This window comes from Besnoitia besnoiti, chromosome XI (assembly GCF_002563875.1).
Source record: "Besnoitia besnoiti strain Bb-Ger1 chromosome XI, whole genome shotgun sequence".
NCBI lineage: Eukaryota > Apicomplexa > Conoidasida > Eucoccidiorida > Sarcocystidae > Besnoitia > Besnoitia besnoiti.
In genome coordinates, this window is record NC_042366.1 from 2,096,346 (window position 1) to 2,118,825 (window position 22,480).

Consider the following 22,480-nt stretch of genomic DNA (forward strand, 5'->3'; position numbering starts at 1 on the left):
CTGTAGTCGCCAACGCCGGGGCGGAGTTGCAACTGCACCGCATCTCGTGGAAGTGTGTTGGGAGAAAACACGTAGGCAGAGTGTTGCAGCCTTCTTGCTGTTTCGAGGTTCCACAGCTCATGCCGCCTGCACGTGCGGTGGGGCCCCCCCGGCTCTCACGCGAGTCGTGGACTCGCGAGTGCGGCGCTTGCAACGGATCCATTTTTTAATCCGACAGTGCCCATGAACAGAGAAAAGATCCCTCTGCAAAACAAAGCAGCGAAGTCTTCAACTCCGTAAACGCCAAATAAGGATTCGTTTCTGTAGCTCCCTCAATGTAATCACTCCCAAAAAGACGAATGTTCCGTGAAACGCAGGATGACACGTTTCGAGCGACAGAACATCGTCCTCAGCATGGGTGTGGCGCGGGACGGCGAATCCGCCCACGCACCGTCATGTACCTAGCAGAGTGTCTTTAAAATCGCACATGCTGCAACGGCACTGGCAGTGTCTCTTTCTGTCGGCAGACTCGGCGGAACAGCGACTGGCGTCTGCTCAAGCCTGCATCGTGCCGCGGTCGTCTCTATCCACCACAAGCCAGTCGCCGTCAAACGCGGGTTTCTTCTGTCTCCCCGCGTTCGTTAGTCGCGCCGAATCGAGTGAATCTTTCTCGATGTCTGACTTCTTGCCTACACGCCGTCTGACTCCGGCTCTTGACCGCTCCGCTTTGAGAGTCCGCCTCGCCTGCTTCGAGTCATCGTTACAGGTTGTCGAGACAGCGTCAGCCTCGACCGCAGAGCCCGCTTCCTCCTCAGTCAGCTCCCCGGCCGCAGCCGCGCAACCAGAAGAGGTCGCACCCCCATACCTCTGACGGCGATCGCCGCTCTGCGAACGGCGACTGGCAGCGGCGTCCGCGGGGCAGCATCTCTGAACTCTGTAGCCCAGCAAGAAAAGCAAGCTCGAAAGCAACCTTTTCAGACTCTGATGAAGAGGTTTCCACCACACCGAAGTCGAAACGGCACTCTCTTCTTGAAGCCCGGTTTGCTCCTGGAAAGACTCAGGTGGTGAGGCTGAGCGTAAAGGTCCTTGAGCCGCGGCCCTCCGTTCACGGCGAGTGGCTGTCAAGACAGCTCTGTTACTATCGTCGTCCTCACTGGAGGCGCCGCCAGGCGTTTGGCCGGATGTCGAGCGAATGCCGAGGTCTGCAGGCTGTGGCGCATCGATCAGCGAATAAGAGGACATGGGCTCAAGCGCAGAACCAGCAAAATGCCGTCTGAGGTAATCGATCGCAGGGCTCCCAGGGAACAACCCCAGGGCCGCTAACTCGGATAATGCAGTCAGGACTGTAGCTGCAACGACAAAGACAAAAAAGAGAGTTGATAAGAAACGGACAAGGAGTGAGGCTCGGAGAGCGAGGACGACGGGTGTGAGCTTGTGGTGCATGAGCCCGCCGACGGTGCCTTGAGTAAAGTAGTAGTCGCCCATGACACTATGCATAGCTGCGGCGGCGATACCCAGTAAGGCAGTCGCCCCCAGAAGAGCCAAGAAGCCGCACACCACTTTGACATTCCTCCAGGAGGTCGACGAATGAGGCAGAGAAGGAGCTGCGCCGGCCTCCATCTTAGGGCAGTCGCACACAGCACCCCGAGCAGGCGACAATTCGCCAGCATCAGCTGCCTCCGAGCGCAGTGGCGCAAGGCGTCCAAAGACCCGTGAGTAAGCTGCACTGAAAAACGATGTGGGAGCCTGGGGGTGCGAAGACTCCACCGTGCCTGCAACTTCCTGCAGGTCCGAACGGACCGCAGGACGACTGTTGCCAGCCATGACCACGCAAGACGCCAACGCCCGTCGCATCAAAACGCTGTTCACCAAAAAGACAAGTGCCGAACACGCGAAATCGGTCTAAAACGAGGCCGGAACCGGAATTCGGGACGAAAGGGCTTGAATCTACCAAGCTGACACGCGCAAAGAACCGGCAGCCGCGCAGCTGGCTGAATGGCTCGGTACCCGCAAAAACAAGACTGCGGCTTCAGGGCGCCGCCTCTCATGACCCCCAAGACGTCATTAGACTCGTTTGGCGCCGTCCACTACCGAGAGCACAAAACAAGACGCCAAGAGAGGAAGACACATGTTTTCACGGCGCAGTGAAAGGAACTGTGCGTCAAGTGAATGTGCATGCGTCTCTCGTGCTCTACTCGAGTTGCAGTTGGCTAGCTGCAGGAGGGTAGCAAACTGAGAGTATGCATGCCCGTCGCATTCTGTTCCAGAGGCAGCACGAAGGGTCCTATCTCTGCCTACACTTCAGTTTTTCCGCTAGATCACTGAAGCGTAGCTATTCCCAGCAAATCACTTCGGTATGTCGAACCCCTTAACTCATCCACACTCTTTTTCCGCGGTTGTCTGCGCACCAGGGGGACTCAGGGGTGCCCAGCCACGCGTAGTCACGGTGCGACAGCAACGATGCAGCCGGTGCGTCATCTGTGTTAGGCGAAGAGGAAAGCAACGGGAGGTCGAAGCTGACTATTCTTTTTTCTATCAGAAAGATTGCAGCGGCGCCCAGTTTGTCTGTTTGCTGACGGGGCAGGCGCGGTGCAAAGAAGTGCTCGGACCAGGCTTCCAGGGTACAGCAGCAACACGCGGTTTATGCAGACGAATGGCTTCCGGCATGATCGCAGACAGTAGATGCCGCCAGCGCGGGAATGTAGATTTTCCAGCGCGTCTTTGCACTCGCCGAAAAGATTGTGAACGCTCGGCTGTCTTTAAAAATGAGCGCTAAAGGAGCACGGCCCGCAAAACGGGTACCGTGCGGCCTTGTTATCGTACGACTACCCAGATGGTCACCATCGTACTTCAAGTGATTCTCTCTTAGACAGGATTATTTATCAGCATTTTCTGGGGAGTATATCTTACGAGTTGGACTACTGGTTTGGATCTTAGTCTTTATTTGAAGCAGAAAGTGCCGGCCTCGGAGGTTGGTAGACGCGAACTCCGGCACTTGTGAAGGCGGACGACGGATCCACTCTAAGGCAGCGGCTCATTAGAGTCAAGTACGAAAGACCGCGACGTCTGCTAGTTAGTGAGGCACGCTCTCTGAGACCTACCTGAGGTTGGATTGTTGGTTCTGCATTGGATGCCAGCACCCGCGACGCCTTCCTTCTGCAGTGCATCTGCTGGATTCCTGTGGCGGTTGTCGAACAGGCGTGGTTCTCTGAATAGTTTTGAGTCGAATGTGGTGGGTGAGAGAAGGCGTCAGTGTCCAGCCTTTAGCATCTTTCTGTTGACGAAGTCAACGGCATATGCAGAGTGCATCTTCGGTGGTGTCAGGTCATGCGTGGCTCCGCATCATGTTTTCCAGCGAGAAGAGAGCGAGTCACGTTTGTATGATGTGCGGCATAAAACGTATTTTCACCTGTTTCGGTGTACATCAGTCCCACAGAAGGCCATCTATGAAATCATGGCTACGGACCCGACTTGGGGGCTGACGGCCACGAAGCAACCTCGTGAGCCAGTGCTATCTGCAACGTTGCAACGGGGTAGCCTGAGCAATTCCGCAACGGCAAGCGCGCGCAGCGCAGCGTGCGAGCCGCTAGAATCGATCATCTGAGGGACTTTACCGCCCTATCCTTTCTATGAAATGCATAACTGCGGGCTCTACTACTACTACTAACGTCACGTGGCGAGCCCCAGTATGGTGCCTCAAAAAGAGCTGTATTGCATGAGCCGTGGTGCGGAGACCCGCATAGAGGGCTTCACACTCCTCAATTTGGAGATCAAGTGCGATATCCCATGGCCCAGCCGAAAAACAAGCTGTTGGCAAACAACGAAGAACTAGTTGGTAACACGGCCACATGGTCACCTACAAGGCGTGGGAGGACGAAATAATGAGCTTGTACTGGCCGTAATTTTGCAACTCGTGTGCGTGTCTCATTGAGCCCGTTTTTGTCCAATTCCCCCTATCCCCACCGCCACTGCTTTAGCCTTGTGAGCTTCGCCCAACGACGCCAATCAATCTACAGCACTCAATTTTCCTAGTGCCACAGCAATTGACAGGACCTGCCCAGTTATGTCATGTACTATAGTACCAGTCGTCCTTTAGATCGTCTAACTGCATATCGTTTACATATATCAAAGCGGAATGGGCCATGCAAGACCATACTGCTAAAAATAGCACGTTTTTTACCCCTCTAACTGAACATAAAACAGTCATTCTTTCACCGAGTACCTCTACGCAATCCCCGTGGCATCGTTCACGCAAGTGACAAACGGCCACACTGCCGATATTGCTGACACTGAACATGGATCGGAAGCCTGGCCGGGGGGAACACTAAACTGCTCCAGCGGCGATGCCTCGGCTAGGCACCTGCATCTTATCGATGTATTCGTGGTTCTTCGCTTCTCCACAACCTCGAGCATGGTCCCCCACCCCCCCCCCTCCCTCGCAGTGTTCGCGTTTTTCCCCCCGTGCCCAGCCAAGAAAACTGCACCTGACAGGGAGCAGATCGTGGGCACGCGTGCCGCATCTGCTGACGGCTGCCTGAAATGAAGTCACACGCACGTCTTCCGCGCATGTGAGAAGAGCTAGTCCTACCGCACCACCGCCCTCCGCACGATGCAACTTCGCGACTTGTCCCCTGGGCAGGCCTTAACAAAAATAAGTGAGAAAAGCCACACCACTGAAATATAACAGCTACCAGTCGAGTTCTTCACGACAGCAGCAAACCATAAGGCAGGTGACGCAGCAGATAAAACTACGTTAATACATATGCAGGGTGCCTGTAGGCCTGGTCTCAACGAAATGTGAACGCCTGCGCACGCTACACCTCTGTGCATCTCAGTATCGCCTGCCACCCGCGCCGTACGCCCAATCACGTGTATGAAAAGCTGTGCACTCGGCGCGAGGGGGATAATTCTTCAAACGACCCTGCGGGTGCAAGCAGATACCAATTTGATTCGGGGAACAGAACTGAGAGGCAAGAGAAACGGGATGGGTAAAAAACGCAGTGATATGCATCGTAGGCACCGCGCGGTGTGCTGAAACAAGTGGTAGCTGCATCGCCACACGGATGTTGGTTTCCTGTCTTTTTCAGAGCTCATCGGACACGCAAACACCATGCGATGGAGAGCAGACGGTTCCTAGAGCGCATGGCGGGCATCCTGTTACGCGGCCTTCAAGAAGCCAAGTCGGCGGCTACGAACAAAAAACGTTGCACACCACAACCAACAGCTTCGTCGTAACCACGTGCCTTCCGAGACAGAGTCACATAGAGAATGATATGTCCGTGTATTAATGGCACAGGCCTACAAGCATCCACTGCGCTCGCCCCATCTTGAGGCTATAGCAGATCTCAAGGGTATGTATCAACACGAACCGCAAGTGTTGTCGACTGCTAGAATCATCCAATGCCAGAAGAAGCAATTAGCGCAGGCGCTGATAGACACACACGTACCGTGGGTAATCCCGCCGCTGTAAAAGGGTTTTCTTCGCCTTTGTTGCCAAATTCATCTTCTGATCTGTAGTTCAACGGGAGCACCGCAAACGCCTTCTCAGCGGCACCGCTTGTCCCCAGCAAAGTACGTGGGATATTCATATGTTCAGCCTGGCCAGCTGCGAGAGAATGACGGGAAGCTACATGAACTACTGCATTTGCCAGTGAAACGGCATAAAAACCCGGGATATTTGCCAGCGCCAGTACTGCGAAATTGTGAGTTCCAGGACACAGCGACTGGCAAACCCACTCAAGCGACTGGCCACTAATGCGTTTCCTGCACTGGCCTTCTAAAAAGGTTGTGGACACATCACTATGGCTTGACTGATCATGCTCCATCAGACTAAGACTTTGGGAGAAAAATCCCTCTGCAGCGTCGTCTAGCGGTTCCAAGCCTGCTGGTAGCAGATCGCGAACAGTCAATAGTCTGAAAACAACAAGAGACGCAAAGTCAAACAGATCAGACGTCAACAAAAGCGGTCTCTCTAGTGAGAGCAACAACCGAACGTGTGAGAATCAACCACCAGACCGATAAGCTGCGATACCTATTTTGATGGTTCGAGCGGATGATACTCTGCCGCTTAGAAACGGAAGCAGCCACTAACTCGCAGTGACGCTCCCCTCAACACAACGTGTGGAAGACTTCTGCGCAAGCCTGTGTGTGTTTCCACAACTTACTTGGCCGGACTCTTGAAAGTCACAGTTATAGACACGCAGACCCGATCTCCCGACCTCACCACTAGAGTGGGTTGATCTTTGCAATATCCTTGGTGGGAGTCAAACAAATGGTATCTTTTCTGAACCAGGCACCCCTCGTAGGATGGATATAGGAGAGGCCGGCTAGGCACGAAGTCAGAAAATGTCGAGACGAAAGCCATGCCTCTGCCTATCGCCAAAACAACGACATGGGCCGCAGTCGGACGCGCAAGGACATCACTGTCTGCGCTCCTATCCGCCCTCCGATCGACTATCTTCTTCTCTAACTCTTTCCAACCAATGACTCGCTCTGTCGGGCCCCTACGATCGGCGCCAAATGAGTCATCTATCAGTGGAACTCCATCGATTTCAGAGGGCTCACGCGCTTGCACCTCCATCATCACGCTCTGCTCTCCCAAACCCCGCAGCTGCCGGTCCCACTGCTCCAAGGCCATGAAGAGCAGCGCGAGAGACCATCGAGACAGGCCTGCCCCAGCAAAAACTCGTGGAGGCTTCCGGCCTCCTCCGTATAAATACACCATCAAGCGTTGAATTTCGTCCGAGTACTGCCTCGTCCATTCTCGGCTTGATGTCAACAAGAGAAGCATCAGACTGTGCACTGTGTTGGTTGTTGGTTCATCGGTGCCAACATCTAGTGCGATGTAGCCTCTGATCCCCGACCGCCGAAAGCGAGCAAGCATGGCGCGGACGCATCTGTATGCGACTGAATGCATCTCCGCTCCTGAACCTTCTCTCTTCATTATAGCAAGTGCCCAGAGAATGCGGGCGGGAAGCTTGTTGCAAGCATCGGCTCTCATTGTCTCCGCATGTGGTAGTAAGCTATCCATTGAAAGCGCATCCTCGTGCTCGGGATCGAGGCCAAACTTGTGAGCAGACCCCAGGACGAAACGAAGTGTTCCGATCAAAGACGGGCCAACGTATTCTAAAAGCGTTAATTCCTTCTTGCCCTCTTGGTTCCACCTGGTCGCCAAAAGCCGGATATATCGGTTCACCGCCGCGACGAATTTCTTCCTTCGAGATTTGAGTGACTTTGCCACATCCAAATCCCCCACGAACACAGCCAGCATCGTCAACGTCAGGCTGACGCGTGCGTTTGCTCCCTTCAGGGAATCCGAAAGGCCCGACAAGAACCCGTTAGTTTTACTTCCTGGGTAGAAACCAGGGAGAAGCAACCGAGCACGGTCAGCAGCACCATTCACTTCGAGATCCTCAAACCCATACGCTTTCCGCATCAGTGCTTCACCGAAGAGGATGATCAAAAGGTCACTTCCAGTGTAGGGTCGCTGAAGCCTGTCAATTCCATAGCTTTCCTTGTGCACAACGAGCTTGGTCTGGATAACTTCGCGTAGCTTGTAGAGGATTGCTGCCAAGCCCGTTGTTCCCGCCGACACCCGGAATTCTCCCAGTCCAGGGACCACCTCCCGTGGTATCGGCACCCCACCCTGAGGTTTCCTGCCCAGCGCTGCAACCCGAGGATCATCAAGGGGTATATTAAGTGCTTGGACCGGGAGTAACGACGCCGCCGCTACACGGCGCAGATTTGGTAGCACCTCGATCGTCACCTTCACAGTGTTCCGTTGCTTGAAACGTCTTCCCGGAAATGAGGCATTGGTCCGACTATCGCTGGTCGACGTATCGGTGCGATCAGACGACGCACCCCACGACGAGACAGATGCCAATGACAAAAGGTCTGAAAAAGAGCCTTTCAGCGGAGTTAGGCGATTGTTGGCCATCTCGATGGAAACAGCAAAGCTGGCTTTCGCTGTGCCAAGCCGCCGGTCCGCAGCAACAGGAAAAAGCACCACTTGTGTGGGGCCATCGATGCGAACCCGTTGCGTTCGTGGTGTCAGCGACGTCAACGGCGTCAAAAGAGTAGTTGATACGAGTGTTACCACCACCTCCTTCCCGACCATGTTGGAGCCACCATCGAGTGTGACGCCAATCATAGCGACGTCCTGTAAACGCATAGACGGCGGCGCATAACCATGGACAGCCACAGACTTTCGAACATGAATTATCTGTTCCCGCGAATCCACCATAAGCGTAGTCCCTGCATGGCTCCCTTCTGCAGCAGGGTCGGTGTCGGAACGTTCCTGACCGTCTTGTAGCGTCACACCTGTTGTCTGAGTTCCTGTAGAAGCGTTTGCCGCCGCGCTGTCAGCCTCCTTAACAGACAGCCCAACCCCAGTGCGACCCTGCTCGGCACGTGGTAGTTGAGGGGTGGCGACCACAGTGCTATAGGCTCTCACGACGTGAGCAGCCGCCTCGTTGGGGAGTTCCAGCTCGAGTGAACCTTCAAGTAGGCCACCCCCTACGTCCGTAAGTTCCACTGTGCGCCATCCTATAACAGGCTCTGCTCGAGGAAGAAATCGGAGCTCATAGGGTGCAGCTTGATCTTCTTCCGCAAGTGAGATACCATCTTCCCCCAGATCTGCGACTTCTTCGTCATCTTGCTCTGCTGATTTTAATGTTGCGTCAGGGCTGACATCCCATACCGGATTCTGCGGATCAGCCTGGCCCGACTCCTGTTGTTTGACAGCTTTTTGCCATTCAGCCATAAACAGGCCTCTTTGACTTATGCGCACTTTATTCAAGCCAGACACGTGCTTTGGGCGAAACACTCCTGTTAGAGGCCATGCATACATATCGTAAGCCGCGGTGTCATCTAGATACTCCTTGCTGTAGGTCATGTTGAAGAAGTGTTCTGGCGAGATAGGCCATGGCAGCTCCTCGAACCACGGGTCGGAGGAGCGCCGTCGTTCTTTAACCTGATTGATGAACTGGAAACCCTCGTAGCTGCATGCTCGATCAAGGGACGAGTTCCATACACGTGTGACAAATCCAGGCCCACGCTGTTGCTCCGCGGCTGCCGCCTTTTGTAGTTTGTCAGCCAGTGGAACAAGGGGTACAGCACGAATGTCTAGGAAGCGTTTGTCGACCACTGTTAGAAGAACATGGCCTTGTAATGTAAACGGCCATTCGTCGAGATCGATCACTTCTTCTTCCTCGACGTTGTCAATCAGAGGTTTCGAGGACTCACCATCAATTCCGAAGTCTCGCGCCGAGGCAACACTCGCCGACGTGCGCCTCACGGACCGTATTGAGATGCTCCTCCCCTGTCGCCTGCTGGACCTGCTGGCCCGGTCTTGCCCGCGTGATTTTGCCTGCATACTGATCGCGAGCCTGCCTTTGTGCACCAGTAGCTGTACCGTTACGCGTTCTTTCTTGTCGAACGTCTTCGCTGGCTCTCCGCGGGAATCAAGTACGCGCAGAGTAATGGCGTTTTTCGGAATCTGGAGTTGTCGAAGCGGATGCGTTACTACCACTTTGACCTCTTGCTTCACGTAGAAAGGGCCATGCTTGTGAGCAATCGGATTCTGTGAAATTATACTGCTCGGATAAAGGGCGTTATCGCTAAGGTCGAGTTGCATGAGAGGCAGCGGCTGTGAAGACATGGGCATAGTGATGAAGAGCATGAAGCTGCAAGAAGCCGGGCAGTCCTTGGGAACGCGCCCTGCCGATATTTCGACGGCATCCATCCTGTGGAACGGGACCATTCTGGAATGACGATGAAGCGATGGGGTATTCCATACGATCGAAACGTTAGCCTCAACAATACCTCCGTCCTCAGATAACTCAGTGTTGTCCTCTGAACCTGCTGCTGCGTCCCGAGGTCGCGTCGGTCGAATAGATGATCCCTCGTTGAACGGGTTGAAAAAGCGCAGGCGAACCGTGTCGCCTATTGTGTACGCGTCCCTGTGAGTGCGGACCTATGACAGAACAAGGACAAAAAATGGCAGGTGATTCAGTGGTGATAAACTGCGTCCTGTACAACAGACACTTCATGGTTGCACCCCCTTCCATTCTACGCCGTTTATTTCAGCTGAAGCAAGACTCCTATCAGTGCACCTCCTCACGGCCCTTCTCCCCCTATGAAATCTACTTTGCAAGCTACAGAGAACCATCGATTCGGATGTGGAAGCATATTAGTGTGGCTCGAAGATACAGCACCTGCCTCGTTGGTTTCTCCTGTGTTCTGACACGGAAGTAACTATTGTCACAGTCATACGAGCGTTTCTATGTTACGACACGGCAGCAGCGACCTACCTTCAATGTGATATGCTGGGAAGCCAGGGTTCGATGATTAGCTTGGAAAAACTCGCAATGCGTCTCCCTGCCGGTTGCCTGATCAGTCGTGAGAGTGGCGATGAAAAGGTATTGAGCAGCATCAACTGGCAATTTAACGTAGCAGTCCCTCATGCCGTCGCACCGTTGCACGAGCGTGGCCGCTGGCTGTTTCGCGAGCTCCTTCACTTCCACAGTTCCATCCGCCGCCAAGGGGAGATATCCGACTGGACAGCTTGCCAGCCCGGGGTTCATCATTCTCTCTTCCCACGACATACCCTCTGGTACAGGCAGTGGCGACTGGGGATCGATTCGGAAGACCTCTAAAACAACACTTCGCTGAATGCTCTCCGCTGCCTTCACGCGTGGGCGAGGCACGACTCGAGTAGTCACCACAAACGGCACACCTGGAAGAATAGGGGTTATGGAGGTTTCGAACGCGCCAATGCTCAGCGGTGTGTTAGCCACAGTGGTTACCTCCTTGAAAGGAGCTCGGAGTTCCATCCTAAGCCCCTGGCACTCGACCTCCACCTCGATCGGAGTGCCTTGGGCAAGGTGAAGTGGGCACGGCGCTCGGTTTTCAGCCACCCAGAGCAGTTTAGAAAGGTCCAAACTAACGGCAAAGCTCCCCGATGATCGAGTCCACGCTGCGGCCTCAATGCGAACGCGCCCTGTCGCGCGTGAAACAACCGAGATCAACGTGTGCTTCTGTTCGGTCTTGACAGTCCACCAGCCAGCACGGCTCCCTAGCCGCATGCGTAGAAATGCCGGCACCTCGAATGTGAAACGGAGCCGCACCTGCTGGCCGTTGAGCTGCACTCCATCGTGGTTTTTCACCAGCCCTTTAACGAGTAGCTGGTCATCACAACGTACGAACGGCGGCACCGTAACATCAGTAAGGAACACGCTTGTACGCCGTGGCGCGGAAACAACAATATTTGGCATCGATATGATGGTGGGCTCAATCAGAATCTCCTTCCGCAATATGCGTTTACTGCGCTTCATGCACGCATCGTCCACAATGGCATTTTCCTGTTTCAGCCTTCCTCTCTCGAATACGCCCACATCAATAACGGCTGGCTGATTATGCTCGACATCGGTAGGGACTTCCACCGCCGCCACAAAACTACCGAATTCGTCAAGCCCAGTCACAATGTTAGAGCACACCGCGATACCGCCGGTGCTAGCTTCGCCTCTTGAGGCACCCGCTCCTGGTGACTCTTCTGTTTCACTGTCCCCAGAAGCGCCCCCTTCAAACAACTCATCTCCTGCCTTTCCATGGTTCACACGGAACGGGGCACCGCCTCGTCCTTCTTTAGTACGCCACGTCAATTGCAGCCATATTTTCACATCTGCTGGCTTCAATCCAAATGCTTGATGAACAAGAGTAGTCGCCTTTGATCCGCTCCCGCCGACGTCGCGCATAAGAGACAAGAACCCGTACAGCTGGATGGACTCTCCTGGGCGATAGGTACCCCGGTCGCTCAGCAAAACGAAAGACAGGTCTTTTTGCCGGACAACACCCCCATTATGCAGCCGCAGTACCGAGTATGGCGGGGAACTGCCCTGTTTGATTACTGACTCGGTGTTTTTTTTCACGATCCAGACATCAGGTACTCCAAACACCTCGCTCACGAAGGGCGGACCATAACCATCCGGCGCTACGACTAAGATCAGTCTCATTGTCGCTGTGGGTCTCGAAACAGGAACCAGAGCGAATCCCCGCACATCAGTAATGCCTGTGCCAAGGGCAACGACAGGCGCCCCTCGCGATTTACCGTAGACGTAGACTTTCGAGCGATTCAAGGGATAGGCCGTTTCCAGATCAAGGGCTTGAACAAGTAACGCTGGATTTTGTTCTTCCTCAGGCATTACTGTGGGAGTGTACCGAGCTAGAAATCGAGAAACTCCCCACAGGAAATGTGATGTCGACATGTACGGCTGAAACGGCTCTTTACTTTTTACAGTCACTAAAAAGAGGGACGTAGTTGTGAACCTCTGGAAAAGCAGCGGCTGAATAAGGGGGGTGCTGAAACCCGCAGTTTCCGGTGAATCTTGGTCTCCATATGAATACACAAGACGCGGATCTGGAAACGGCGTGGAAGCGGGGACCTGGTCCCCATTGCGGCTGCTGAAAGGCACACCACACGCATACAGAATCGCCTGCCAAATAAAAACTGACGCAACGATCGCTCCATTGAGCAAATGTGGTGCAGGCGTACATACTCCGAATTATATGAAGTGAAGTCAGGGGAAGCCCGCGTAATATCCGTGTCCTGTGTTGCGCGCCCAACCCATACTGATGACTCACCCCTGACTTTTGTTTGGAAGTCCGTCGTGGGCACAGGACAGAACGGGCAGCCCATCAATGCAGGAAGTCTCGTTACGGAATCCCGAATAAACTTGAAGCAAGCCAGATCTTGGCAGTGTAGGGCGCAGAAGACCCCCGCGGGCGATCGCGGCAACAACGTGTTAGTGCCCACCACACACTGCAGACGTCTACGCACAAAATGCCCCCAAACATGTGGCTTCCGTGAATCACGCCTTGCTTACCCTTTCGTCTGTCGCTCGGTTATGACGTCGTCGAAAAGAGCAGTCAGGCAAGCCTCCGGATTACTTAACAGGCAAGCCCCGAAATCACTAGTGATGACTTGTCGTGTCTCTGTGTCTTCGGTTGACGATGTGGTTCCGGCCAGCTGTCGGTAGTCACCAAACTGCACGGCAGTGCCCAATTGAAGTTCGTTTCGCTCTCTAAGTTGACGTCGTAGATAGGGGTCGTCGATGAACCACACACGAGACTGTCTCGGCAGAACCAACTGAGCAGTAGGCTGGAGCCTGTCCATGCGGAAAGCAAGCGTGGAAGCTTGAAGCGGCTGGTCGAATTTATCCCGAACTGTCACGTTTCCTCGAACCGTCAAAATATACTTCCCGCCAGGAAGGAGATCGTGAGTGGTAACGACAGCGGTGATACTGTCTCTCATGTGAAGCGAAAACTTGACCGGATTGTCTGTTCCCTCAGCCCTGATTTCAATCTGATTTGCCAGGTGTTCTACAGCCTTTCCCCCCCCACACGCCCTGCAGAGCTTCCTAATGATAAAGAACGCGTCTTCTCCCACAAGCGACGACTGGGTTGGTAGCCATTCAGGCTATGAGGGAGCAGAAAGGTGAGGCGACGATATCGTACTGTCGGCATACTGCGGAAGGACGAACTTCCAGTGCCGAAAAATTTGAATGGGCGCAAGCCGGTCAGCTGAATTCCAAACGAACCTTCCCCAATCTTGTCGAAGTGGCGGATGTTGAGTGTCGTCTCGGTGTACACCAACCCGCTGTCACCTCCGGACTGGTCTCGTGACTGAGCCGACTCTCCGCCTACAGATTCGTCAGCCACATGGTCTTCGCCTGCATCTTCGTCTTCAGCGTCCTCATCTTCATCATCCATATCATCTTCCTGGGAGTCCTGAGAGGTTAAAGTCTCTTCATATGGGTTCTCCCCCATTGATGTAAGAAAGCGGGAGAAAACAGAAGCTGAGCTCGCTGACAGCGTAGTAGGACGGAGAACCTGGATCGGCGCAGCATCAGGAGGCGCCACCGCCCCTTTCTTTCTTAGGCCTGTGGGTCCGCTGAGCTTATTATACCTGAGCAAGTGTCACAGAAAAAGAGCACCTGCTCAGTGCTATTTGAGAAACCTGGCCACCAGGAAAAGATCCGAAAAAGGAAAACACAATCGAGTCGGCATGGCGTCACGGGCGAAAAGGGACTAACTAACTTGATGGCGCGTAACCACTGGGATGCAGTATGATCTCGAACAGCGATACTAGCCACGTGCACGGAATTTTGAGAGGGAATGAGCAGAGGCGCAACAGAAAAGGACAGCGGCGTCCCACTATTTCCTGACACTCCAGCACACGGCCGATACAGGCCTTCAGCCGGTGCCCACGCACAACTAGTCGTATTATATATTATTATACTTCGGTAAAACAGATAGACTCGCGTGGGATTACGCTTGTGATGTCTGCACACGTCGGAAACATTCAAGACGCCACATAAGGCTTTGAAGGCCCTAGGCATTCTATCCATTCGAAGGAGGCAGCCTCACCTGGTTCTTTTCCTCATCAGTAGCTCGTACTCTTCGCCAGTGCGTAGGGGTTCCCGACTGAAAAACAAAACCGCGCAACATACAATTTCTTCAGGAGAACGTCCACCTTGATCAGTGCTGCCCGAAGCGGTGTCTGTTCCTCTCGCCACCAAGCCATCGATTTCGGCATCACTGCATTGTCTCGCGTCGTAGTCAACATAAAAGTACTGGTCTTCTTGCATGCCCACGCCGGGGCGGAAATGAGCAACTGCGAGCAATCGAAGGTGAAGTCGCTCGTCATTCAAGTTCGCCAAGTCAACAGGTGCATTGAATGTGATAAGGACCTGTCCATCTGGGGGAATTTCCAGATGACTCGAAAAGGGGTCGGCACTATTGCTCAGAGTTGCCGACCATTTCCCATCTGTGAAGCCCGAGGCAAGCTTGGAGGTCACGGAACGAACACGAGCGACGAGTCGCGCAGTCTTAAATTCGCGCACATTATTGCGAATCCAGTACGGATCCGCCCTGTCAATAAGCTTTCCGCTTAGTGACCTCAGATCGCCGTTCAATTTCACGACGACTTCAAGGTCTGTGGGCCACGCATTAAAGGGCTGAAAGCGATATACTTTGGGAGTCATCCAGTAACCTCTCCCAGGTATAGTGCCAAGGGAATTGTTAGCCTGTACGGAAAACGCCGCCTTTTCCGGCTTATCACTATCAGACGAGAGAGGTCCTCCCAGAGGAACGACGGGAATGGAGAAGGTCGCTAGAAGAGGCTGCAGCCCCTTCAGAACAAACTTCGTGTTTGTGCTAACCGGATATAGAGAAAGCAGTCTAAAATGCGGTTCAAACCCCTGGAGGCCAGCATCAACAGGAGACGGTAAAAGGGAACAGTTATATACTGAAAAAACAGGCACATCGCCGTGCGACGGAAGGCGCAACGCCTTTGGTGCTGGTGAGGAGCAAGGAAGATTCGAGGCATCCAGTCCGTCGTGGGCGCTTCGGTTCTGTGACGGAGTGGATGTTGCTGACGAAGATGCATCATTGTCTTCTGAAGCGCGGTTGTCCTCGGCGGTGAGTTTGTTCGAAGCTACGTTAAACAATGACGTAGCCTGTTCGGAAGCACCGACTCCGTTTAGCGGACCCTGCAGATCCTGTGAAGAATATCCTTTGAGAGTGATTACCAATTCTGACAAAGCACTGGAAAGAATATCCCTGGGGTTGCTACCGGGTTTCGGAGGTTCGGGACTAACATAACTCGCTCCCGAGTGTCGCAGACCGGAAGCCGGCTGAACCGGTGTAACGTCCTCTGCCTCGACTGGGGGCCCGAAGAACAAGCACAAAACAGAAAAAAGCAGACCCCCTGCACCCACCACGGTTGGAAGACCACGAATCTGAGGCCCCATTCGTTTAGCAGAGCCGCGGTGGTGAAATTGCGCTCGCCTTCCGCATGGCATTTTAACGGTCCGTCGTCATCATGCAAAACATGGCGGGCGTCGGAAAAGAAACCTGGACGTGTAGGGACTCCTTCTGCCCAGGAGCAAACTGACGTTTTGCAGCAGTTGATGTAAGCTATGCTAACAGGAATCAGACAAAAAGTATTCGAAAAACGTGCCTCAAGAGTACTGGCGCTGCAAGCTATCACCCTTTGTGCTGGCGCCACGTCTCGTTCGTCCGGAACATGTCGTCTCTGAAATTCCATAAGCTGTTTGTGGAACTCCTCCTGCTTGGTAACATCCCATGAGTGACCCATGATGATGCAGTGCTAACTACGAAAAGCTGATGAAATACGCTACCTGTCCGTGTTAATGCGACGTGAGTACAACTGGCGGCCTCACGTAAACCTCTGCATGTGACCTACCACAGTGACGCGCATATCCGTCAGTACTTTGAACTCTCGTGATTACACGAGCAGAGGGAGCCGACTGGTGAATAAATCGCTTGCCTGGAACAGTAAAGACGTAGCAGCGTTTGATTTTATAGTTGCGCATCCGTACGCTACGAGGCTGGTTTGTTATGCCCAGCGCTTCTCGCCTCCAGCATCCGCCGCGCGTGTACACGGGGTCTCACACGCCGCTACGCTTTCAAAACCTTCTCTGTCGTTATCAGTAAAAGACACAATCGATTTCCAGTTCTTCTTACTGAGTAGATGAGGGCGCCATCCCCTGCGCGAAGCAGCAGGCGTCGGAAAGTGACATTCGTACACCTCTGCACCTCCGATCACGGCGACGGTGACGCTCCGTTTGTAGTTAGCGGTGTGCCAATGGACAACTTTGTTAATACATTTTCTACGGAGGCAGTGCTTCTAATATGAAAACACGAGCGGCACTCGTCTCTCTTCGTGACGGCGTACTAACAGGAGTAGCTGGTGATTGCTCCACCAAATAGTCACACCCCTCCTGGTGAGCCGTGTATGGGCCGTTGGTGAGGTCTAGAATGGGCGGTAAACTCTAATAGCGACTGAGTCTGTCGGCGCGTCTTCGCGGGAGCATCTGAGCCAGATACCTCGATTGAACGGTGTCTAATTCCCTGATAAGACGCCGGGACGCCTCTTTCTACACATACCAGAAAACCTGAGCATCCAGCTTGCACTCATCGTCGCTGCTCACGCCCCTGGCACTCACTGCAGTTGAACAGCACCGCCGCCCCGCAGATTCCGCTCTCACGATCTAGAAAGGGGCAGGTCCTTCGTTTTCCATGCTGTAGAGTGCGGAAACTCCAAGGCGTATCGCGCGGCGTCCTGGCTACTCTTGGCGGCATCCGACTGCCAGGTGCCCTTGAAACCGAAGTCTCTTCACGGGCGCCGACGGTGTGCGACGTCTCTACGTTGGCGCCCTCCACACGCCCTAAGGAGGAAGACTGCGAAGGCACCTCACAGACATCGTGCACACAGTTCACTTGACACTCAGGACTTTATGTGCGAGCCTAGACGCGTCGCCAATGCCAAACAGTCGTTTGCCTTCCCCGTTTGTGAAAGTACCTGGGGGGTAACCTGCTGCTTCTAGGAGAGAGGTGTTCGCGTGGGGAGCATGCCTCACGTCTGTGGTGTCGGACCTCGAAAATGATTGCCGTGGAATTGCTTCTCCGCCTGGGTCCCATGAAGGAACACTTCCACGACGAAAGCATCCCAAGGGTTTTCTTGCTTGGTGGTGCGCGGCTGTGCTCTCTCGGAACGTCCTTGTGCAAGGCGCCTTGCTTCGTGTTAGTGTGGGCTACAGCTGGTTCGCTGTCTGTCGCGCTATTCTCCCTTCTCGCCCGATTTCAGCATCAATTAACGCTGAGTCATCCCCTGCGTCTCGCGATTCCATCGCGAGCGTTGTTTTGTCGGCACTCTCCCCAGCCCGCACGAACGAAACCGCCACTCTCCGAGCGCTCGCTGTGTGGACTTCTCACTGGCTGTCGCCTGGTTGGCCGAAGCAGCTTCTGCCCTTTGCGGTCACAGCTGCGTCTCCAAGCGTCGAATTCCCGCGCTGCAGGTCCGCGTCATGGGTTACAGCAATGTTTTCAGCAGCCACCGTCGCCTTAAGCAAAAGGCCGCGGGAGGACCTCTGTCTCCTTGTCTCCTGGTCCGCGGCGCCACTTCCGCGCGCCGACCCCGACCGTCGCTTCTCCATACCGCGGGGTTGCCAGAGACAGCGCGGTCCGGTGAGGGGCGATAAGGAACTCAGCCAGCCATCCTCGAGAGTCCGTAGGACCCGACGGACGCATGGAAACACACGCAATCCCGGTTTTTCCGCACACACAACTGCAGAGGAAACCTTGAGCTGGAGCGCCACGCCGCACAGACACAACGCATTCACAGACGTCGACGCCGCGACCCATTCGATGGACGGTGATCCCCCGTAGTAGTGACGCGGCAGTTCCGCGATGCCGCCACCGTCTCTGGGCCGCGTGGAAGACGCAACTCATGCGTTCGGCCCTTTGCTCCTCGCGGGACGGGGCACGGAAGGGCAAAGTGTCGCCACCCGGCACGCTAGCTGGCGGCTTCCCGACGCCTTCCCAGCGTCGCACAAACCCTTGTGAGCTGACCTCGCTGTGTCGCGGACCTGGTCCCTCTAGAAAACTTATGTGCCGGTGGCCACGAGGCATCGAATCTGCGAGAATGTGCGGAGTGTCACGAGTCATTTCGTTGGCGAATCTCTGAACCCCCGTTGCAGTTTGTTGCATGGCTGCCGCATGTATACGGAGACTTCCACCTCACCTTACGTCCCGTTTTCTCTATCCTCTTGTGTAGACGGTCCCTCCTCACACTACTTTGCGCGCGGGCGCCCGTTTCTGGACGCGACGCCGATGCTCCGTGAGCGTTTTCCACCGAGTGTCACGGTCCGAAAGTCCAGACGCGCAAAGGGCTGCGCCCGTCGTGTGTGCGTCCGCGGCTTCCCAGTTACGTGGCCAGTCTCTTGTTCTGCTGCAACGTAGCAGCACACGCATCGCGTTGTGCAAGTCGGGCTCCGCCTGTCCGTGTTTGTTCCCAACACGTCCTTCTGTATCTCGAGTGCCGCGTCATCAGCATGGGGGCCACTCGATGTTGGACCCGCTGGGTGTGGGTCGTGGTGGCCTTGGCGTCCTCGATGTATTTGCTATCGCCGGAGAGCCTCCAGGCGAGACTCGTGGCCGCCGACAAAGCCGCTGCGGCACGCAAGGGGGCGGCGAGTCGCGAGGCGGCCACGGCTGCACCGGCACGCGGACCCTCCAGGGTCGCAGCTGCCAAGAAAGAGGCGCTCGCAGGGCCGCCCTTCTGGCAGAAACTCAAGCACAGAGTTCGGCGGTTCGCGGTGCCTCTCGGGATAGCGGCTTTCATGGCCACCGTTCTCACCGCAGGCTGGTATTTTTACTTCGCACGGCGCCGGGGCCCCAGCAGAGAACCAGCGTCGCCGCCGCCCCATTCCCCTACCCCTTCGGAGCAGGCCGTGGACTTTGACCAGCTCATTCGCATATTGACGGAAGGCCGGAGCGGGAGAGGCTCCTCGCAGGGTGGCAGCCCAGAACACTGGTTACTGCCACTCACGGCGTTCAGCGACGATGGAGGTGACACGGGGCCGCCTGGCGAAACCCACCCAGAAGCGGGTGAGGCGCCTGAAAGTCCGCCGTCGCCCCCCGCGCCCCCTTCAGTGCCCGGAGAGCAACCCGGGGCGTGGCCGTCGCCTCTGCCCGGCGCAGACCCCACCTTACGGGCAGCCGCCGTGGGTTCGGCAGACACCGGTGGCCCAGATGACGGAGAGCGTAGTGCGTCGCCTGGCCCTCCGACACCGCCACACCCCAGTGTCCCCGGTGGCTACCCCTTGGGGCTGCGCAGAGAAGCATCCAGCGAGGAAGTCCCCCAACCTAGGGGTGACACGAGCAGCCGCTCATCAGCGAGCGCCAGTGACTCCGGAAATGACGAAGGCGACTCCAACGATGGCAGCCATCACACGCCCTAGCAGAAGGCCCCAGGCTCGGGGAGTGGCCTTGTCGCGTCGGTATCCGAATCCTTCTCCATGGGAGCTACAGGTCCCTTCGTACCCGGCGGGGAATCCTCCCGCGCCGGGTACCAAAGTCCGAGTGCATCGTCAAGTTCGTCTGGAGGGGGTAGGGAGAGCGGCGTCCGCATCCCATTGCCCCTTGGAGTCGGCGCCCAAGATGACTCCGGGATTCGTGGCGAGGAGAGTTCACCGTGAGCACATCGTCCTCACGTTTTTACGCTCGAGGCGCGGCCTGATGGGGTGACAGCTGACGCGTTTTAGTTCAAGCCGTAAGTCGGAACCACACGGCGCCTAAACACGCAAGGGACGCGCGCGCGCGTGTCTTGGCGTGTATCCGGGGAGGTCGATGCGCGGATTCGAGGGGATGCAGATGGGGGCAGACCCTGAGTGGCGGCGTGGATGGATGCCCTCGGGCGACGAATGGCCAGCACAGCGAACGCTGGCTTCAGCCGGCCTGAGGCCCAGCCGAAGCTCTCCGAAGGTTCCGAGGTGGGGCCGCAGTCCCGCAGCGTGCGTGTAAGTGGGATACGCGCTTCAGGCCCTGCAGACTCCTGCGAGGAGTGGCGCAGGGGGAAGGGTCCCACCACCGCATGCCGGTCACAGAGGGTACCCGCCTGGTTCACAGACGTGTGGCGGTCTGGCGTCTGCACCGACGGCGAAGACGAATACACGCGCGATGTAGAACGTTGCCCGAAAGAGACTGCCTTCCTTTGTCTGGTTTTCACGGCCTGCATCCCTTGGAAACCGTCTTTTTTCAGACAGCCCTGCGACCAGGTGCTCCACCAGCGCAACTGTGAACGTTTCGGGCACCACGTAGGGCCGCACCCTGCGCCTCTGTAAACATAAGCAGCTCTCAAAAAACCAATGGAACAACCACAGGTAGCGTTGCCTCAGCCATGAAGGCGGCACAACGGGAAACCTAAGGGAACAGGCAGGTTGATGGTGTAGGAAAGCTACTGTGGATACTGTGTTTTATGAAGCTAACTCGATGCGCTCTAGACAGTGCGAGCGATCTCCGCGTTGCTGGTGAAAGTTCCGTTGATACAGAGCAAGGGGTCTTACGGGGTTCGAGTGGAAAATACTGTCCGCTTCACTCCGCCGGCGCAGGTAGGGGGGACAGGCACAGAGGAGGTGTGGGGTGTGCTCCGGTCGGCAAGGCTCAGTGAGCCGAGCGTCTCCAGAACGCGAGAGGAAGCCTCAAGGAAAAGCGAAGAATACGCATTGGCTGCCCAGAAACGCAGGGTCTCAAACTTGTCGACGAATTCGTTTCGGAAACCGCCATTTGTGGCGCAGATGTACGTTCCCCAGCCTTCCACTTTCTAGATGAGACAGGCGAGCATGCCAGCAGTGCAGCAGATGCATGACATGTTCTATGTGATTTCATGGGCGAAGCTGCCTTGCGTTCCGCCCCCCACCCCCGGCTCGTAGTTGAGTTCACCTCGACCGAAGTTATCCGCGTGATTCACTGAGGCGCGTTTCCTCTCAAAACCAAGCCTCAGGAAGCTGCTTGAAGAGGCTTCGGGTGGCATGCTAGCGAGACGGCTGAAAGGACACACAAGTGCTAAGGAGGGACGTGCCGAATACTAGGGTGGCGCCAGCGGATGGGATCCCTGCTTCTTGACTCAATGACCAGATAATTGCAGTTTTAGTCTACGGTAGAGTAGAAGTATCCAGAAGGGCTAGTGCGAAACGATGCGCGGTGTATCTGGCAGCTGACTGGCAGACAGTGGCGTAAAAAACAGGGGCGTTGTATACACAGTACTCAGGAGAAACGTTCGATTCTCGCCGAGAGAGTGAGGTAGCAGGCGGCTGCCGAAACGTCACTCAACCTGCAGAACGTGGATCGGTGGACTTGCGTAGGTACAGCGGTGTGTGCTGAGCGGTACCACGTGATCAGCGCCGCTCCCCACTTGTGTGGCTAACGTGTCTGCAGTCTCGGAGACTTGGTACGCGTCACGCGACGTCAAGCAGCAATAGAGAGTGCATTCTTTTCCTGCTTGTGCTGCCCTGTTAACGATATCTGAGCAAGGAGGTGAGGGAGGCTGCAGTTGATTTTTTTTTATGGCTGGTGTCTCTCTGAGGCTGACATGCTTGTCCTGCGCCCACGCCGCCCAGCGACCCAAGTTGCGTGAACAACGAGGCCTTTGCTTGTCAGCTTTCGGGGAAAGGGGAGACTTCGCACTCTTCGCTCTGAGGACTTGGAGAAGGGCGCGCGCGGCTGGGAAAATCCGCTGAGACCGCAAATGAATCGCGCGAAACTCAGCGAAGGCAGAACGGATGGAAGTTGCTTCTGCTGCGGTGAAGAGTCTGGGCTGTTTTCCTGCCTCGCCAAATACGTGTTGTGCAGTTGGGGGACAACCTCGCTTGGGCGTATGTCTCTGATGTGCGCGCGCGCTGACTAGGCGCCCAGGGGCCCTCGCGCGCCGGAGACTGTAGTGTTTGCCTGCCACGCTGGGAACGCTACGCTGCTTTCTCCTGTTCAGGATGCAGAGAGAGAGAAACGGCCGCCTTTCCAGTCTGCCTCCTGGCCTACCTGCATGAAGGCCGATCTGCGGTGGCGCGTGGAGTCTACTTTCAGGCCTTGCCGAGCGCTGCGCGTTGACGCGCGGTAGGTTCGTTTTTCGACGCCGGACCAT

The 22,480-nt window shown here is 55.5% G+C and overlaps 4 protein-coding genes across 4 annotated transcripts; 1 reads left to right on the plus strand and 3 right to left on the minus strand.

Moving 5' to 3' along the window:
• Positions 1–534: 534 nt before the first annotated feature.
• On the minus strand, positions 535–1,833 carry BESB_021740 (uncharacterized protein; the record flags this gene model as incomplete). Its single annotated transcript, XM_029360883.1, has 1 exon — positions 535–1,833. One exon carries the CDS (start codon positions 1,831–1,833, stop codon positions 535–537), a length of 1,299 nt encoding a protein of 432 aa, XP_029216242.1.
• Positions 1,834–5,372: 3,539 nt separating this feature from the next.
• On the minus strand, positions 5,373–13,288 carry BESB_021750 (uncharacterized protein; the record flags this gene model as incomplete). Its single annotated transcript, XM_029360884.1, has 4 exons — positions 5,373–5,892; positions 6,144–9,952; positions 10,290–12,438; positions 12,861–13,288. 4 exons carry the CDS (start codon positions 13,286–13,288, stop codon positions 5,373–5,375), a joined length of 6,906 nt encoding a protein of 2,301 aa, XP_029216243.1.
• Positions 13,289–13,356: 68 nt separating this feature from the next.
• BESB_021760 (uncharacterized protein) lies at positions 13,357–15,788 on the minus strand (the record flags this gene model as incomplete). Its single annotated transcript, XM_029360885.1, has 2 exons — positions 13,357–13,942; positions 14,404–15,788. 2 exons carry the CDS (start codon positions 15,786–15,788, stop codon positions 13,357–13,359), a joined length of 1,971 nt encoding a protein of 656 aa, XP_029216244.1.
• A 3,105-nt stretch (positions 15,789–18,893) lies between these two features.
• Positions 18,894–19,802, plus strand: BESB_021770 (uncharacterized protein; the record flags this gene model as incomplete). Its single annotated transcript, XM_029360886.1, has 1 exon — positions 18,894–19,802. One exon carries the CDS (start codon positions 18,894–18,896, stop codon positions 19,800–19,802), a length of 909 nt encoding a protein of 302 aa, XP_029216245.1.
• Positions 19,803–22,480: the final 2,678 nt, after the last annotated feature.